This window comes from Chlorocebus sabaeus, chromosome X (assembly GCF_047675955.1).
Source record: "Chlorocebus sabaeus isolate Y175 chromosome X, mChlSab1.0.hap1, whole genome shotgun sequence".
NCBI classification, from domain to species: Eukaryota; Metazoa; Chordata; class Mammalia; order Primates; family Cercopithecidae; genus Chlorocebus; species Chlorocebus sabaeus.
Window position 1 is genome coordinate 1,914,249 of NC_132933.1, and position 16,514 is coordinate 1,930,762.

A 16,514-nucleotide genomic window follows, 5' to 3' on the forward strand; every position below is an offset into this window, starting at 1 on the left:
TCTCCGTCCAACCATGAGCGCAAGGGGCTTCTTGGTGTCATTTCCACTCCCCTTGCCAATATTTATTTGGAAACATTTCAAACTACAGGAAAGTTATGAGAATTACATCAGGAACACCCACATCCCTTGTGCCAAGATCTTTGCTTTATGTCTTTGAAAGTAGGTTGTCGAGGTCACAGCACTCCATCCCTCCACACCAAAGCCCGCAGCTTCTCAGGAAAGGGCAGTCCTGTGTGATCAGTGCGTATCATCACACGTAGGATGCCCCACACTGGCACCATCTCAGAGTCCGTTTCAATGCCGGGGGTCGTCGGTTTTCAGCAGGTTCTTCCCACAGTTCAATGTGTCTTCCCGCCAGAGGGACAGAATCTTGGGTGAGTGTTGAAATGCGTCAGAAACAAAAACGCAAAGTGGAACTGGAGCACGTCACAGACCTTGGACCAGAAGTGGCCTGTGAGGCGCTGGAAGAGATGCCACCGTGCGAGCTGATGGTCACACAGCTTGAGGACCACAAAGCCCAGGCAAGAGAGCACCCCCAAAGCTAAGTACGTGGCCGAGGTGGTGCTGCCATAGTGCCTGTGGGTGCGCAGCGCCTGCCCCACAGCGGCCACCACATGAGCACCCAGTGCGACCTCGAAGCCCTGGGGATGCAGCAGAGCAAGGCCGTAACTGGCCAGGGAGATGCACTCAAGGGAGAGGAACAGCCAGGGCCGCCAGCCGTGGTCTAGGTAGAGGCACCATGCGACAGGCCACGCAAAGATGGGCAGGGTGAGCCACTGGTCCAGCACGGCGGTGCGGCGCCACTGCGTCCATAGGCGCAGCCACTGCACAGGGCCGTAGAGCAGGGCCATGGCTGCGAACACATCCTTCAGGTAGCGGGGACCCGGCCCCACCGTGCCGCCCCTGTGCAGCCAGAATAGCCCTAGTAGCGTGTAGGCCACATTCACCAGTGAGTTGAACGGCATGGCCAGGAAGGCAGGGAGACCAGCCACCGGCGCCTCGGCGTAGTCCTCATAGCCCACTTGCACGGAGACGCTGTCAAAAATGCCTGTGAACACGGCCACAGCACAGAGGCCACCGGCCACGGCCACGTGCATGAAGGCCTGCCCCCACTCCGGATTCATCTGGAACTGGTGGCCTGACCTGGGGCAGGGAGCTTCAGAGAGCAGCCTTCAATACGCAGCCTCTGCAGAACACTCTGGGCCTCCAAGCTGAGCCAGCAGGAAGAAGCCCCGTGATTTCCGAGGCAGATGCTGCGACCTTGCCCTGAAGGAAGGCAGGAGTCCTGCTGATTGGCTGGCGCCAGCGGAGGAACGTTCTGCCTTTTTCCTTTGTGGTTACAAAAGGAGTGTGGTTAGAAAACAAACCGTCCCCAGCGCCGCCTCCATGTTCCTGACTCCCGGCCTCAGGAGCTACCAACCATATTCACGGGAAGAAGCAAATCAGAGTGAAACCACTGCACACTGGCTCTCTCACGCGTGGCCTCTACAATCCTCTATCGCCCCTTTCTCCTGGCACCTAAGAAAATCCTGCCCCTCGTCCTAGTTTCCTTAAAGCCATTGCATCTACAGACAAGACCTGCCTAGCTCTGTCATTACAACTCAGAACGTGCCTTCCCATGCCGGTGTGTTATAAAAGTGGATGTCTCCAGCCCCAAAGCCCTTTTCACCAAATACCCAGTTGAACCAGAGACCATTAGATGGAGCCCGAGCTCTGGCCTCTGACACGAGGTGGGGGAGGGAGGAGGAGAATTCACCGTCTGCCACTCAAGCACCAGGCCGGGAGGCAAGGGGGTGACCTGTAGGCCTCCCAGGCCAGCTTCCCTGGCTCACTCACCTGCCCTCTCCTGAAGTGCCAAGCCCCAAATCACCTGCTTTCCTCAGGCCACCATAAAGCCTTCCGTCTCCTTCAGTCACAGAACCAGAGAGACAATTTAATTATCACTGACTGTCAACTGCTTTGGGGCCAGTGGTGCTGTGAGTGAGCCTAGTAGCTGAGAAACACATTAATATGGAAGGGAGAACAGCTTTAATGCTCTGAAAATGACTCCAATCATTAAAGCTCTTCTCCCTTCCATATTAATAAATTTTGCACTCAACAGGGTGGGCAGGCAGGCGGGCTCAGGGAGAAAGAAGGGTGGGCTCCAGTTCCTGGTCAGCTGATACCAGACTGTTCAAACCCTGGCTCTCCTACCGACTAACCATGTGATCTTGTACCTTAACTGTCTTGGGCCTCGGGTTGCGCACGTTTTTTTTTGTTTTTTTTTTTTGAGATGGAGTCTCATTCTGTTGCCCAGGCTAGAGTGCAGTGGCACAATCTTGGCTCCCTGCAACCTTCGCCTCCCAGGTTCAGGTGATTCTCCTGCCTCAGCCTCCCTAGTAGCTGTGATTACAGGCACGCACCACCATGCCCAGCTAACTTTCCTATTTTCAGTAGAGATGGGGTTTCACGACGTTGGCCAGGCTGGTCTTGAACTCCTGACCTCAAGTGATCCACCTGCCTCAGTCTCCCAAAGTGCTGGGATTCACAGGCATGAGCCACCGCGCCCAGCACAGTTAGCTCATCTTTGACCTAATGGCTTAGAAGTTCCAGGCCTGGGAGGGATCTTAGAAACCATCTGTGCCAGCCCCGTCATTTCACAGATAATGAAACTGAAACTCTAGAAGTTTGACTTGGCTGAAAGTTACAGGGAGGAGCAGAAACCCAGGCATGCCGCCTCCTGGCCCCAGGTGCTGTCTGCTCACCTCCCTGAAGAAGCACCAGGAGGGCTTCCACGTGGCTTCTTCCTTGCTTTCTGGTGCCAAGGCCTGGGTATTTTTATTTAGACATGGAGGTCTTGCTCTGTTGCCCAGGTTGGAGTGCAGTGGCACAATCATAGCTCACTGCAGCCTCTACCTCCTGGGCCCAGGCTATCCTCCTGTCTCAGCCTCCCAAGTAGTTGGGACCAGGTGTATACCACTACCTTGCCCTGCTAATTTTTGTGAAAAAATTTTTGGGGCCAGGCATGGTGGCTCATGCCTGTAATCCCAGCACTTTGGGAGGCAGAGGCGGGCAGATCACGAGGTCAGGAGATCAAGACCATCCTGGCTAACACGATGAAACCCCATCTCTACTAAAAATACAAAAAATTAGCCAGGCGCGGCGGCGGGCGCCTGTAGTCCCAGGTACTCGGGAGGCTGAGGCAGGAGAATGGCGTGAATCCTGGAGGTGGAGCTTGCAGTGAGCCGAGATCTCGCCACTGCACTCCAGCCTGGGCGACAGAGCGTGACTCCATCTCAAAATAATAATAATAATAATAATAAATAAAAATTAAAAAATTTGTAGAGACAGGGTCTCACTATGTTGCCCAGCCTGGTGTCGAACTCTTGGCCTCAAGTGATCCTCCTGCCTCAGCCTCCCAAAGTCCTAAGATTACAGGAGTGAGCCACTGCACCCAGCTAAACCCCTCTTAAGTTGAAAGTCCAGTTCCAATATTTTCAACTTATGATGGGTTTATCTGGACATTACCCTGTTATATGCCAAAAAGCATATGTAGCTGGGCATGGTGGCTCACATCTATAATCCCAGCAATTTGGAAGGCCAAGGTGAGAGGATTGCTTGAGTCCAGGAGTTTGAGACCAGCCTGGGCAACAAAGTGAGACCCTGTCTCTACACAAAATACATAAAATTAAATTTAAAAAATAAAATTAAAATTAGATAGGCATGGTGGTACACCTATAGTCCCAGCTCCTCAGGAGACTGAGGCAGGAAGATCACTTAAGCCCAGGAGGTGGAGGCTGCAGTGAGCTATGATCATGCCACTGCACTCCAGCCTGGGCCACAGAGCAAGACCCTATCTCAGAATTAAAAAAAAAAAAAAAAAAAAAAAAAAAAAAGGCCAGGCGCAGTGGCTCACACGTATAATCCTATAATTCTAGCACTTTGGGAGGCCGAGGTGGGTGGATCATCTGAGGTCAGGAGTTTTGAGACCAGCCTAGCCAACGTGGTGAAACCCTGTCTCTACCAAAAATACAAAAAAATAAGCCGGGCACAGTAGCTCATGCCTGTAACCCCAACACTTTGGGAGGCTGAGGCAGGCAGATCACTTGAGATCAGGAGTTCCAGACCAGTCTGGCCAACATGATGAAACCCTGTCTCTACAAAAATACAGAAAAAGTAACCAGGCGTGGTGGCGCATGCCTGTAATCCCAGCTACTTGGGAGGCTGAGACGGGAGAATCGCTTGAATTCAGGAGGCAGAGGTTACAGTGAGCCGAGATCATGCCACTGCACTCCAGCCTGGGCGACAGAGCAAGACTTCATCTCAAAAAATAAAACAATTAGCTGGGCGTGGTGGCACACGCCTGTAATCCCAGGTACTCAGGAGGCTGAGGCAGGAGAATTGCTTGAGCCCGGGAGGCAGAGGTTGCAGTGAGCCAAGATCGTGCCACTGCACTCCAGCCTGGGCAACAAGAGTGAAACTCCTTCTCCAAACAAACAAAAAAAAAAAAAAAAAAAAGGGGCCAGGCACAGTGGCTCACGCCTGTAATCCCAGCACTTTGGGTGGCTGAGGTGGATCAATCAGTTGAGGTCAGGAGTTCAAGACCACCCTGGCCAATATGGCAAAACCCCATCTCTATTAAAATACAAAAATTAGCCAGGCATGATGGCTTGCACCTGTAGTTCCAGCTATTTGGGAGGCTGAGGCAGGAGAATCGCTCAAACCCCGGGAGGCAGAGGTTGCAGTGAGCTGAGATCATGCCACTACACTCCAGCCTGGACCACAGAATGAGACTCCGTTTCCAAAAAAAAAAAAAAAAAAAAAAAAAGGTATCTGTATATGTAGACCACTTAGCACTATTTTATTATTACTTTATTTTATTTTGTTTTGTTTTGTTTTTTGAGACAGACTCTTGCTCTGCTGCCCAGGCTGGAGTGCAGTGGTGTGGTCTTGGCTCAGTGTAACCTCCGCCTCCTGGGTTCAAGTGATTCTCCTGCCTCAGCCTCCTGGGTAGCTGGGATTACAGCTAAAATTAGCCCGGCTAATGTTTGTATTTTTAGTAGAGACGGGGTTTCGCCATCTTGGTCAGGCTGGTCTTCAACTCCTGACCTCGTGATCTACCTGCCTCAGCCTCCCAAAGTGCTGGGATCACAGGCATGAGCCACTGTGCCTGGCCTATTTTATTTTTTATTCAGACGCAGTCTTGTACTGTCTGCACTGTTGCCCAGGCTGGAGTGGCATGATCTTGCCTCACTGCAACCTCTGCCTCCCGTTTTCAAGGGATTCTCCTGCCTCAGCCTCCTGAGTAGCTGGGATTACAGGCACCCGCCACCATGCCCAGCTAACTTTTTGTATTTTTTTTTTAGTAGAGACATGGTTTCACCACGTTGACCAGGCTGGTCTCGAACTCCTGACCTTGTGATTCACCTGCCCCGGCCTTCCTAAGTGCTGGGATGACAGGTATGAGCCACCACACCTGGCCTATTTATTTTTTGGGACAGAGTCTCGCTCTGTGGGGCAGGCTGGAGTGCAGTGACAGGATCTCGGCTCACTGCAACCTCCGCCTTCCAGGTTCAAGTGATTCTCCTGCCTCAGCCTCCCAAGTAGCGGGAACTACAGGCGGGAGTCATCAGACCCAGCTAATTTTTGTATTTTAGTAGAGATGAGATTTTGCCATATTGGCTGGGGTGGTCTTGAACTCCTGACCTCAACTGATCCACCGACCTCAGCCTCCCAAAGTGCTGGGATTACAGGCACGAACCACTGTACCCAGCCTATTTTATTATTTTTAATAGCATATAGAGTGACATTTTGATACATGTATATAATGTATAATGATCAAACAAGGTACTTAGCATATCCATCACCTGGAACATTTATCATTTCTTTGTGTTGGGAACATTCCAAATCCTTTCTTATAGTCTTTTGAAAATACACAAGAAATTATAGTTAACAGGGCTCACCCTACAGTGCAGAACAGCAGGATCCATTCATGCTATGAAGCTGGAATTTTGTATTTGTTATCCGACTCCTCCGAATCTTTCCCTACTCTCTAATCTTTCCAGCTTCTAACACCCACTATGCTTCTATTTCCATGAGCTTGATTTTTTAAATATTTTACATAAGAATTAGTACATAAAATATTTATCTTCCTGTTCCTGGCTTATTTCACTTAACATAACGTCCTCTAGGCTCATCCATGTTGCCACAAATAACAAGATTTATCTTATCAGTTTGTTTATTTCTTTAAGACAGGGTCTGGCTCTGTCTCCCAGGCTGAGTGCAGTGGTGTGATTGCAGCTCACTGCAGCCTCCACCTCCCAGGCTCATGTGGTCCTCTGGCTTCAGCCTGCCAGGTAGCTGGGACCACAGGCATGTTACCATGCCTGGCACAGTTTTAAATTTTTTTTGAAAGATAGGGTCTTGCTATATTGCCCAGGCTGGTCTCAAACTCCTAGGCTCAAGCGATCCTGTCACCTTGGCCTCCCAAAGTGCTGGGATTACAGGCGTGAGTTACTGCATCCAGCCAATAGTTTTTTTTTTTTTTTCCCCCTGAGACAGGGTCTCACTCTGTCACCCAGGCTGGAGTGCAGTGCCACAGTCTCGGCTCACCTCAGCCTCCGCCTCCTGGGTTCAAGCAATTCTCCTGCCTCAGCCTCCTGAGTAGCTGGGATTATAGGCGCCTGCCACCACACCTGGCTAATTTTTGTATTTTAGTAGAGATGGGGTTTCACCATGTTGGCCAGGCTGGTCTCGAACTCCTGATCTCAGGTGATCTGCCCGCCTCGGCCTCCCAAAGTGCTGGGATTACAGGCTTGAAACACCACGCCTGCCAACAGTTTATTTTTAAATGGCTCAATAATATTCCATCATGTGTATATACCACATTTTCTTTACATATCAATCTACTGATGGACACTTAGATTGCTTCCATATCTTAGCTATTATAAGTAGTACAAAGGCACGAATAACCTACATTGGGGAAAGGACAGTCTCTTCAATAAATGGCACTGGGCAAACTGGATAAGCATATGAAGAAGAATGAAAACCAGACCCCATCTCTCACCACACACAATAATCAACTCAAAACGGATGAAAGACTTCAATGTAAGACCTCAAACTAGAAAGCTACTAGAAGAGGCAACTGCAGTGGCTCACACCTGTAATCCCAGCACTTTGGGAGGTCAAGGCGGGCAGATCACTTAAGGTCAGGAGTTCTAGACCAGCCTGGCCAACACAGTGCAACCCCGTCTCTACTAAAAATACAAAAAGTAGCTGGGCGAGGTGGCACACGTCTGTAATACCAGTTACTCGGGGGGGCTGAAGTAGGAGAAATGCCTGAACCCAGGAGGAGGAGGTTGCAGCGCGCCAAGATCACACCACTGTACTCCAGCCTGGGCAACAGAGCAAGACTCTGTCTTTAAAAAAAAAAAAAAAAAAAATTTGGGTGTGGTGGCTCACACCTGTAACCCCAGCACATTGGGAGGCAGAGGCGGGCGGATCACCTGAGGTCAGGAGTTCCAGACCAGACTGTCCAACATGGTGAAACTCCATCTCTACTAAAAGTATAAAAATTAGCCGGGGTGGTGGCAGGCGCCTGTAATCCCAGCTACTTGGGAGGCTGAGGCAGGAGAATCGCTTGATCCCAGGAGACTGGGTTTCAGAGTGAGACTCTGTCTCAAAAATAAGTAAATAAATAAATACAAATAATAAAATAAATATATAAAATAAAACTACTAGGAGAAAATGGGGAAATGCTCCAGGATATGGCTCTGGGGAAAGATTTTATGGCTAAGACCCCAAAATCATGGGCAACAAAAACGAACACAGACAAATGAGAGCAGATTAAAGTAAAAAGCTTTTGCACAGCACAGAAGCAATCAACAATGAAGAGACAATATAGGAGAAAATATTTGCAAATGATTCATGTGACAAGCACTGTTTATTTTTGAGGTGCAATGTCCATCTGCCCTACTGCAATTTAGGCCCCAAATGGGTGGGAAAGGGTCTGATTCCTTGCTCTTCCTCAGGTGCCCAGTGAAGCCCTGCTCAATTTCAATTCAATTAAAGTACAAAGCCAGCACCTCTGCTCCCTCTGACCAGTCCTGTTTGCTATTTCACTTCTCAGGCAGGTCCTGGGGCCCGCCTGCATCCTCCTGGGCCTCATTCTCAGTCTTCTTGCCTTGGAGTTCCGTCGCTGAGGAGGACCACCAGGCTGGGCATGTGGGTGGCCCACTGCCCTCTGAAGCATGGTGTTGCCACATAGGAACCACAGCCCTCACTATTACTACATTTGTCCTTGCTTCACACAAGCCTGCCATCTTGCCGGGCGCAGGGGCTCAAGCCTGTAATCCCAGCACTTTGGGAGGCCGAGACGGGCGGATCACGAGGTCAGGAGATCGAGACCATCCTGGCTAACACGGTGAAACCCCGTCTCTACTAAAAAATACAAAAAACTAGCCGGGCGAGGTGGCGGGCGCCTGTAGTCCCAGCTACTCGGGAGGCTGAGGCAGGAGAATGGCGTGAATCCGGGAGACGGAGCTTGCAGAGAGCTGAAATCCGGCCACTGCACTCCAGCCCGGGCGACAGAGCGAGACTCCGTCTCAAAAAAAAAAAAAGCTTGCCATCTCAGCATGGAGCACCCGAACTCCTCCTGCACCCTCCTCCCAGTCAAAAACGCCTCTGGGTCCAGGAGTGTGCACACAGCAGCCCCAGCATCTTTGCTGAGCAGTCCTGGATGGGATCATGTCTGCCCTGGCTTTCCACCCTTCCATGACCAGCTTCCCATTCCATGCCCTGGATCATGTCCCAAAGTCTTGGCCAGACTTAAAGTGCCATCCCCATCCAGCCCTGTGAGCTCCTCAGGCCCAGCTCTGTCCTGAAAGCCCTTTGCTCACTGCGCCTGGCCACTGCCCTTGACTCAGCTGTTATTTCCTCTCAGGCACTTCCCCATTCAGCTCCTGACTCCAGCTGAGACACCAGCTGAGGCCCCGCCTGATGTCTACAGGTCCTTCCCTGCACCCACCTAGGGCTCCATGACACCGGTGCTAGCCTGACCCTCCTGCCTGCCAGCAAGCAGGGCGGAGGGCTGGAACAGGAGTCAAACACTGTCAACTTGATCAAGGAGGAACTCCAGGAAAGACATGGAAAGCAACTCCTCTTTCCGGCTGCAGGGGTTCAGTCTACCTGACCCGGGATACAGGCTGACAGTGACAATGTAATCAAAGCACCTGTCCGAGACCCCCAGGAAAACCGAGATGGTTACCTTATAGCCTAGCTTCCCTGTACCTTTGAATTGCCATGATCCTTATTATGTGACACTCAAATCTCATCACAGCTTTCCCCAGCTCCTGGCATGGGAAGGCCAACACCTCAACAGCACTGGCCCCTGGGTCTGGGGTCTTTCAGGGAAGCCCTGGAAAGCCTGACAATCTCCTGGCTAAAGGCCCCAGACTCTCCCGCACACATTTAAACAGCAGGCACTGTCACCTCCAGGCCTTTAGCATTTATGGTTAGTTATGTCCCCCCCTGCATGACCTTCCTTGCATTCTGTGGATAAAGGGACATCAATTAACATTAATTTGGCTTCTGGACTGATTCCAGGCAAGGCTCTTGGAAACCAGCAGCTGTTTGTGTGTCTGTGTGTTTTTTTTTTTTTGAGACAGGGTCTTGCTCTGTCGCCCAGGCTAGAGCAGTGGCGCGATCTCAGCTCACTGCAGCCTTGAACTCCCTGGCTCAAGCCATCCTCTCACTTCAGCGTCCCAAGTAACTGGGACCACAGGCGTGTGCCACCATGCCTCCGGGTCTCGCTATGTTGCCCCGGCTAGGCTCAAGCGATCCTCCCACCTCATCCTTCCAAAGTGTTGGGATTACAGGCATGAGCCAACGCGTCAAGCCTTAGTTTTCTTATTTACCATGGGTGGGGGACTTGGGGACATAGAAGTGAGGTAACTATCCAAGGTCACAAAGAGCAGGTGGTGGCACAGCCAGACAAGCAGGAATTCTTCTCTTTGTCCCTTCTCAAATGGATACTTCCAACTGCATGAACTAAAACACAGAGGATTACAAAATTCATGTAATATGTTGACAGGCGACTTTAAAAATATTGTTGAAAATGTGTGAGACGGTGATATGTGCTTCTTTACTAACGCATTAAATTACAAGGTCTTCCAGCAGGACGCATAACTTCAGTAACTTCAAAGTAATAATTCTGCCCGCCGGTAGATCTGGTAGATCTTGTAATTTAATTGAACCTCTAGACGTTTACAACAAAAGCCACAGGCTCTTACAGGACCTGTCTGTCCAATTCTACTGGCGACTGCCGCTCGCGGGCAGCAGCTTGGGTCCCCGCGCTGCGGCCTGCGCGTGGCAGAGAAGATGCCGCCGCCGCCGCCGCCGCGCCCGGGCGGCCTCCTGGAGGCGGCGGAACGTGGGGGCGAGGCTGGGACCCACCTCCCGGGGCTGCGGTAAGCACTTACAGTATTGGCGCGAAAAGGCCAGCGATCACCATACGGGTATTTCGCCTCACTCGCCTCGCTGGGGAAAATTCAAATCTCCGAAAAGGGCGGACACAAGCAGCGCCGCTGCGCCTGCGCGCAGGGCGGGACTCGGGGCCTGGGAAGCGGGCGGGGCGAGGTGACGCGAGGTGACGCGGGCGCCTCCCGCGCTCGCTCGCCCGCTCGCCCGCCCGCCCGCCCGGCTCGGGCGCCACCGGACCGACTGTGGGCTTCTCGGCGGTGGGGGCGGCCGAGCGCGCGGCGGTCTGGGGCGCGCGGCCCGGCTCATTTTGCTGTGGCTCGGGCGGAGGTGGTGGCGCCCGAGGGCGGGACCGGCGGCCTGGGAGCCTGGGAGCGGGCAGAGGCTCCACCCCCGGGCACCGGCGCTCGGCTGCGTCGCCTCCCATTCTAGCCCCGCCCCCGGCTCCCCCGCGGCGTGCCTGGGGGAGCCTCCTGCGGCTGCTGTGTGCAGGGCGGGAAAACGCTCGCTCCCCGGCCGCAGGCACGGCTGCAGTGGCTCTTCGCCACCCCCGGCCACCAACGTTCCCTTGTCCCCACTGCCAGTTAAAGGCAGTTCCTCGGGCGTGCGTCCCTTCAGCGACCGGAGAGACCATTCCCAAGGGGGGCGGGGCCGAGCGCGTCGGAGGGGTTAGCACTCTCATCCGGGCATTTCAGAGATGCCGCCGCCGCCATCTTTGTTTTGTGCTGAAAGTCGCTATTGACGCCCGCGGACGGCCGGGCGAAGGGAAGTGGCAAGATGGCGGCTCCCAGGGCGGAGGCGTGGAGGCTCGCCCTGTTGGGGGGCCGTGGGGCGGGGCGCGCCTGCGCCTGCACCTGACCTGAGCGCGGCTAGAGCTTCAGACCAGCGCGCGGCCGCGCCGACCCCCACCCCCGCCGCGAGGCAGCGCAGGGGTCCTTTAAGAGGCTTGGGCCCAGGGGCTAAGCGGTGCGAGGGCGAGTGGGGAGAAGCGGTGACGTCACCCAACTCCGCCCCCTCGCCCGACCGCCGGCTCCGCTGCCGCCATGTTTAGTTGTTACTTCTTCACACAAGATGGCGGCTCCCAGGGAGGAGGCATGAGCGCCCTGCCGTTACCGCTCCTTCTGCCGTACAGTTGCCGCGTCGGGGCCTAACTCTAGCTCTTTGAAGCGGCTCCTGTGGGAAGGAGTCATAAGGCGGGAAGTGAGGATCGGACACTGCCTTGAGTTTGGTTTGCAGTGGAAGAACTGACCCAGGAGGAAGAGAATAGGGGGGAACGAGGAGCTAGTCTCAAGATGGCGGCTCCCACGGCGGCAGGCGCAGCCTGAGCAGCAGAGGCGGACTAAGGGGAGAGGCGCGAGACTTCACAAGCCGTACGGCGCGAGCCCCTAAACGGCCCTCGAGAGCTCGAGCTGGTTCCACCGGCCCCCGGCCCGCCTCCATTCGTTAGGTGTGTCGAGGCTGTTTCGGGAGCGGCGGCTGCACTAAGGCGCTGGGCGGGGAAGCGGGACGGTCTCAAGATGGCGGCTCCCACAATTGTGGTCTGAGCGCCGGCGGGGCTGCGACGACCGCGGCGCTTGTGGCTCCTTTCCACCCGCCCCGGAAGCCGGCCAGTGCTGGGGACTTGGGGGTGTGGGAACCGGGCCGGGGCTCCGCCATTTCCGGCGGGGGAGGGCTACGACTGAGGAAGGGAGGAGAGAGAGGCGGCTCAAGATGGCGGCTCCCAGGGCCTCCCGCCCGAGCTTGTAAGCGGGAGCGCCCGGGCAAGTACTCGGGGCGACGGGGCTCGGCGGCCTCCAGCTTCTTGAGCCTAGGCGCTCGACAGTTTCGGGCGGCTCTTGAGGAGACGGGGTGAGCGAGAAGAAAGGGAAGAGCCAAAGGGAAGGAGGGCAGTTAAGATGGCGGCCTCCATGGAGTCGTCTATCGCTGTGTGAGGAACCGCTTCTCCGTGAGAGCTGCCTTAGACGAAAGGGGGTGTGTGAAAGGAATCGAGGGGCTCCTTTCCCGCTTGTCGACTTCTCCCCACCGCACCCTTTCCCGGAACTATGGCTTCGGCCGTGTCGCCCGCCAACTCGCCAGCGGTGCTCCTGCAGCCCCGCTGGAAGCGAGTGGTGGGCTGGTCGGGTCCGGTGCCGCGGCCCCGCCACGGCCACCGCGCCGTGGCCATCAAGGAGCTCATCGTGGTGTTTGGCGGCGGCAACGAGGGAATAGTGGACGAACTGCACGTGTACAACACGGGTGAGTGCAAAGCCCGCTGGGTTCTCGGCTCTTTCCCTCCCTCCATCTCCTCCCTCTCCCTCCTCTTTCCTCCCTCCCTCCCTCCCTCCCTCCCTTCCTCTCTTCCTCTCTCTCCTCCCTCTGCTCCCTCCCTCACCCTCTACCCTTCCCTCGCTCTTTCCCCCTCCTCCCTTCCCCGTCCCTCTCCCCCCTCCCCGTCCCCCTCCCCCTTCTTCCCTCCGCCCCCTCCCTCCCCACTGATCGGCTTGCCCCTCCCCTTTGCTGTGCCGGGCTTCAGTGCTTTCCTCTGATCTTCTCCCCGTTCCCCTGTCTCTCCCGTGTTTGAGGATTGGTTTTCGTTAGTTAAAAGAAAGCCCCTAGTCCGACTGGTGAGGGAGAGGGGCTGTCTCCAGCGGTGGTGACTTCAGACCCACACCGTTACCCAGCGGGCTGGGGCTGGGGCTGGGGTTGGGGCGGGCGGATGTGTCGCCTTGGCGCAAGCAGAGCTCTGCTCACTCCCTCCCTTCTCCTGCGCCTGCTCAGCTCTCCCTCATCTCGAGTGCCCATTCTGGAGAAATGACCATTTCTAGATTACAAATTCGTTCTCTGTGTCTCGAAAAAGGGAGGGAAGGGAAGCGCTCTTAGGGCGCAGAGTTTAACATCCGCCAACCCGGGTCATGCTGGAGCCTTGGGGACCCGCTAGGACGGGCCGGCGACAGGGCCGCGTCTCCCTTTCGACATTGACTTCTGCAGCATTTCTTTCCAAGTCGCCCCTTCTCCTAATCTGGTGACTTCTGGTTTACAAGCTGAATTCCCGTTACCCCCCAGCGGCCTGCGTACTCCTGTGTCTCTCCGCTTCTGCGGAGCCGGGGGGTTACCCCACCCGCTCTTCTGCCTCCCTGCAAAACCCAAGCTCTTGTTAGTTGGGAGGGGAAGGAACCTCTCTCTTCAGGTATGGCTGATGCACCATGGCCTTCGTGGGGTCCGTTTGTTGTTGCCCCTGCCTAGTAGCCTTGCCTAGTCTCTAGGGCAGAAAGCCTACTGCTGTCCATGACAGCTTTGTGGCATCCTTTTTCTTGGTGGCCTCTTGGTCCGTTTTGTGCCCCTAGCACAAGGGTCAGCTCCCAAGTTGCCTACTGACTGCCCCTTGGCCCACAGGACCCTGGCCTTGCCCAGAAGGCAGAGTCAGGGTGAGTTCTGTCCCAGGCAAGACCTGGAAGAGTGTGGGTGAGGGAAAAGCCCCCTGCAGGCAGGTGAAGGGGGCTTGGGAAGCCCTAGTCCTCGGTGGCAGGTATGCCTCCCAGCACTAACCCCTTGCTCCGCGGCTGTTCTCTTCTGGGGGCTCTGGTGATCCTCTGGCCTCGGTGGTGGCCCTGCAGACAAACCCTTGCTGGGTGGGCTTTGTGTCCTGGGCGGTGAGAGGCTGCTGTCCTTTGACTGAGCTCCAGGGCCTCGATGCTCTGGGGATGGGAAGTTGGAGCTGCCTGGAGGGAGAAAGTTGGTTGAGGGAGTTGGGAAGGCTGGAGCTGGGCTCTTGGGTGCTGCTTCCTTCCCCACCCCCAAGGCAGAAAGTGCTGGTTTCTCCACATCTCGGAGATTATCGCTACCTACCACGTTGACTTTGAAAGGCTGGGGGGTTGCCGGTGGCCCTTTTTCGTTCCAGGTCTCTCAGCACCTGTTGCCTCCAGGGAGCAGGGCCTTTCTCAGCACCCCCTGGGCGGGGGCGCTTGGTGGTTGGTGGTGTCCCGTGCCAGCCTAGGCAGCTGCAGTAGCAGGAATTAGCTCAGTAAGCTAAGGCTTCTCCAGTGGTGGGGCTGTTTATAGAGGCACCGTCACCATGAGCAGCACCTTCTCCACTCTTTGGACCGACTTTCTTCTCATAAGGCCTGGAGCAGGCTCCCTGGCAGGGAAACGCAATTTTAGAAAGTAGGGCAGGGGCCTAATTACAATCGGCTCCAAAGTCCACTGCCACTGCTGCCTTGGCTTCCTGGGGCCTCTGCATATTCATTTGTTTATTTAAATGAATTGACCACTTTGGCATGAATTCATTACCAGTCTGCAAAGACAGGTTGTGCATTAGAGGGTAGCCTGCCTTCCAAAGGGCTGCTTAAAAATGAAGCTCTGGGATCCTCCAGGGTAGCAGTTTGGAAACTGTCATCGGCAATTCCTCAGACTTCTCGAGAGAGCAGCTGGCAGACCCGACGCCCTCTTCCTCACCGAGGTTTCTGCTGACAGGAATCAGCAGAATCAGTGGGAGTTGCCCCCTCCCGCCAGCCCGGCCTCATCACCTTTGTCTTGTCTCCTTTTGTTGTGTTTGGGACGAGGTCAGGGCATATTGTCATGCCTGTGCCACTTGCACTTCTGCGGGATCAGTCCTCAAAAAGCCTTCCACCTTTGGAGAGAGCTGATCTGGAAGGGGTCCCGGGCTAGGATAAGAAAGCTTGAGGGGGTGCATGCTTTGAGAGGTCTTAGGGTAGCTACTATCCTTGTCCTTAGGGAATTTTAGTTCCACGTGGCAAGCCAAAGGATTCAGAGTGCTGCCAGGTATTGGGGGGTAGGGGGGGAAGCGAGAGCTTTGGCCACAGTGGCTCTGTAATGTCCATAGGCTCTTGGAGCTGGAGGGAGCCTTGGAAAACATCTAGTGGAACTACTTCCTTGTTTCTGCAGATGAGGAAATTGGGGTCCAAGAGGGGAAGTGACAGGTCCAGGGTCGCCCCCCCAGCTGGTGGCGGAGTTGGGCGGGAGTGCAAACCTTCATAGAGGCCGTTCTGCCACCTGTCTCTTGGGGCCCATCACCTTTGAAACGCCTCCCTTCTTCTTTGTCCCTGTATCTAATTGGTCATTGTGTCGGGCAGGCATCAGATCTGTCCCCTTCCACACCAAGCCCTCCTCTCCTCTTACTAGACTCTTGCAGTCACTTCCTGATTGGCCCTACTAGTTTCATTTGTCGGGAAATCCTGTTCACTCTTAAAGGCCCAGCTGAAATGTCACCTCTTCTGAGAAGGCCTTTCCACTCCTGCCCTGCCGTCTCCAGCAGTCACCCTGCTGTGTGCTCCCGAGGGCCGGGCTTGGGTCAGAGCTCTTCTAGGGTGTTTGTCTCATCGTGGGAGGGGGGCACGCAGCCTTCCTACGCCATTGGGAGTATGAGCACAAGAGCGGTGTCTTCTGTGCCTCTCAGCACGTCGTGTGCCACACAGGAAATGCTCTAATGTGACAGGTGTAACAAAGAGGAAGGCAGCTCGTTGAACTTGACCGGCCACCTCACTGCATGGGCACCAGTCTCTAGGTGGTGATGGGACAGTGGCAACAAGGGATGGATCTGGCAGAACATGAAGTGAACAAGGGATGGAGCTGGCAGAACATGAAGTGAACAAGGGATGGAGCTGGCGGAGCATGAAGTGAATGGGGGAGCTGATGAAACACGGAGAGGCCAGGACACAGCCTTGCTTAGGAGAGGAGAGCTAGAGTGGTATTCATCTAGGGCAGGGTCCTTTCCCCATCTTCCCCTCCCAGTTGAGAGCCAACATTTCCAGGATGAGGGGCCCAAGGATTGGGTTACATGACACCCCCCAGATGATTCAGAGGTGACTGAGAGCAGCTGTCACATTGAAAAGCTGGGAGAAGGGAAGAGAGCTTGCTCATGTGCTTTCAGGGGGTAGAACCCGGACTCGTGGGTGAGATGAGGAGCCGCAGGCTTGTCTTCACACCAGGAGCTGTGCTCCCTGACAGACCTCTCTTGACGGGGGTGGGGAGGGCCCCTGCCCTGTCTGGAGTGTTCTAGAATGAGATCGGCACCTCTTGGGTCTTGTAGAAGGATCTGGTGAGCGGGAGCCCCGAAGATATCA

General features: G+C 54.8%; 2 protein-coding genes across 11 annotated transcripts in view; one reads left to right on the forward strand and one right to left on the reverse strand.

The window, feature by feature from the left end:
• Nucleotides 1-14,586, reverse strand: TMEM187 (transmembrane protein 187). Of its 7 annotated transcripts, none has more exons than XM_037988833.2 (3): nucleotides 14,281-14,586; nucleotides 13,981-14,153; nucleotides 1-1,329 (listed from the first exon to the last, which is right to left on the reverse strand). In XM_037988833.2, exon 3 carries the CDS (start codon nucleotides 1,122-1,124, stop codon nucleotides 339-341), a length of 786 nt encoding a protein of 261 aa, XP_037844761.1. In that variant the 5' UTR covers nucleotides 1,125-1,329; nucleotides 13,981-14,153; nucleotides 14,281-14,586; the 3' UTR covers nucleotides 1-338. The 7 variants fall into 7 exon arrangements, 6 of the variants coding, with proteins under 6 accessions (XP_037844761.1, XP_072869422.1, XP_007991309.2 ...); XM_073013321.1 differs by lacking the exons at nucleotides 13,981-14,153; nucleotides 14,281-14,586 and adding exons at nucleotides 6,592-6,808; nucleotides 10,458-10,643; XR_012091884.1 differs by lacking the exons at nucleotides 13,981-14,153; nucleotides 14,281-14,586 and adding exons at nucleotides 9,894-10,026; nucleotides 10,458-10,748 and having other exon boundaries at nucleotides 1,121-1,329.
• Nucleotides 11,352-16,514, forward strand: part of HCFC1 (host cell factor C1) — a 24,523-nt gene continuing 19,360 nt past the window's right edge. For all 4 annotated transcript variants that reach the window (XM_037988824.2, XM_037988826.2, XM_037988827.2 and 1 more), the window contains exon 1: nucleotides 11,352-12,690. In XM_037988824.2, coding sequence (XP_037844752.1) covers nucleotides 12,498-12,690 — 193 coding nt within the window. In that variant the 5' untranslated portion in view covers nucleotides 11,352-12,497. The remainder of the gene's footprint in view (nucleotides 12,691-16,514) is intronic.

Excerpts from the sequence above, each read along its gene's own strand:
- TMEM187 (XM_037988833.2), bottom strand. The coding sequence starts at position 1,124 with ATGAATCCGGAGTGGGGGCAGGCCTTCATGCACGTGGCCGTGGCCGGT.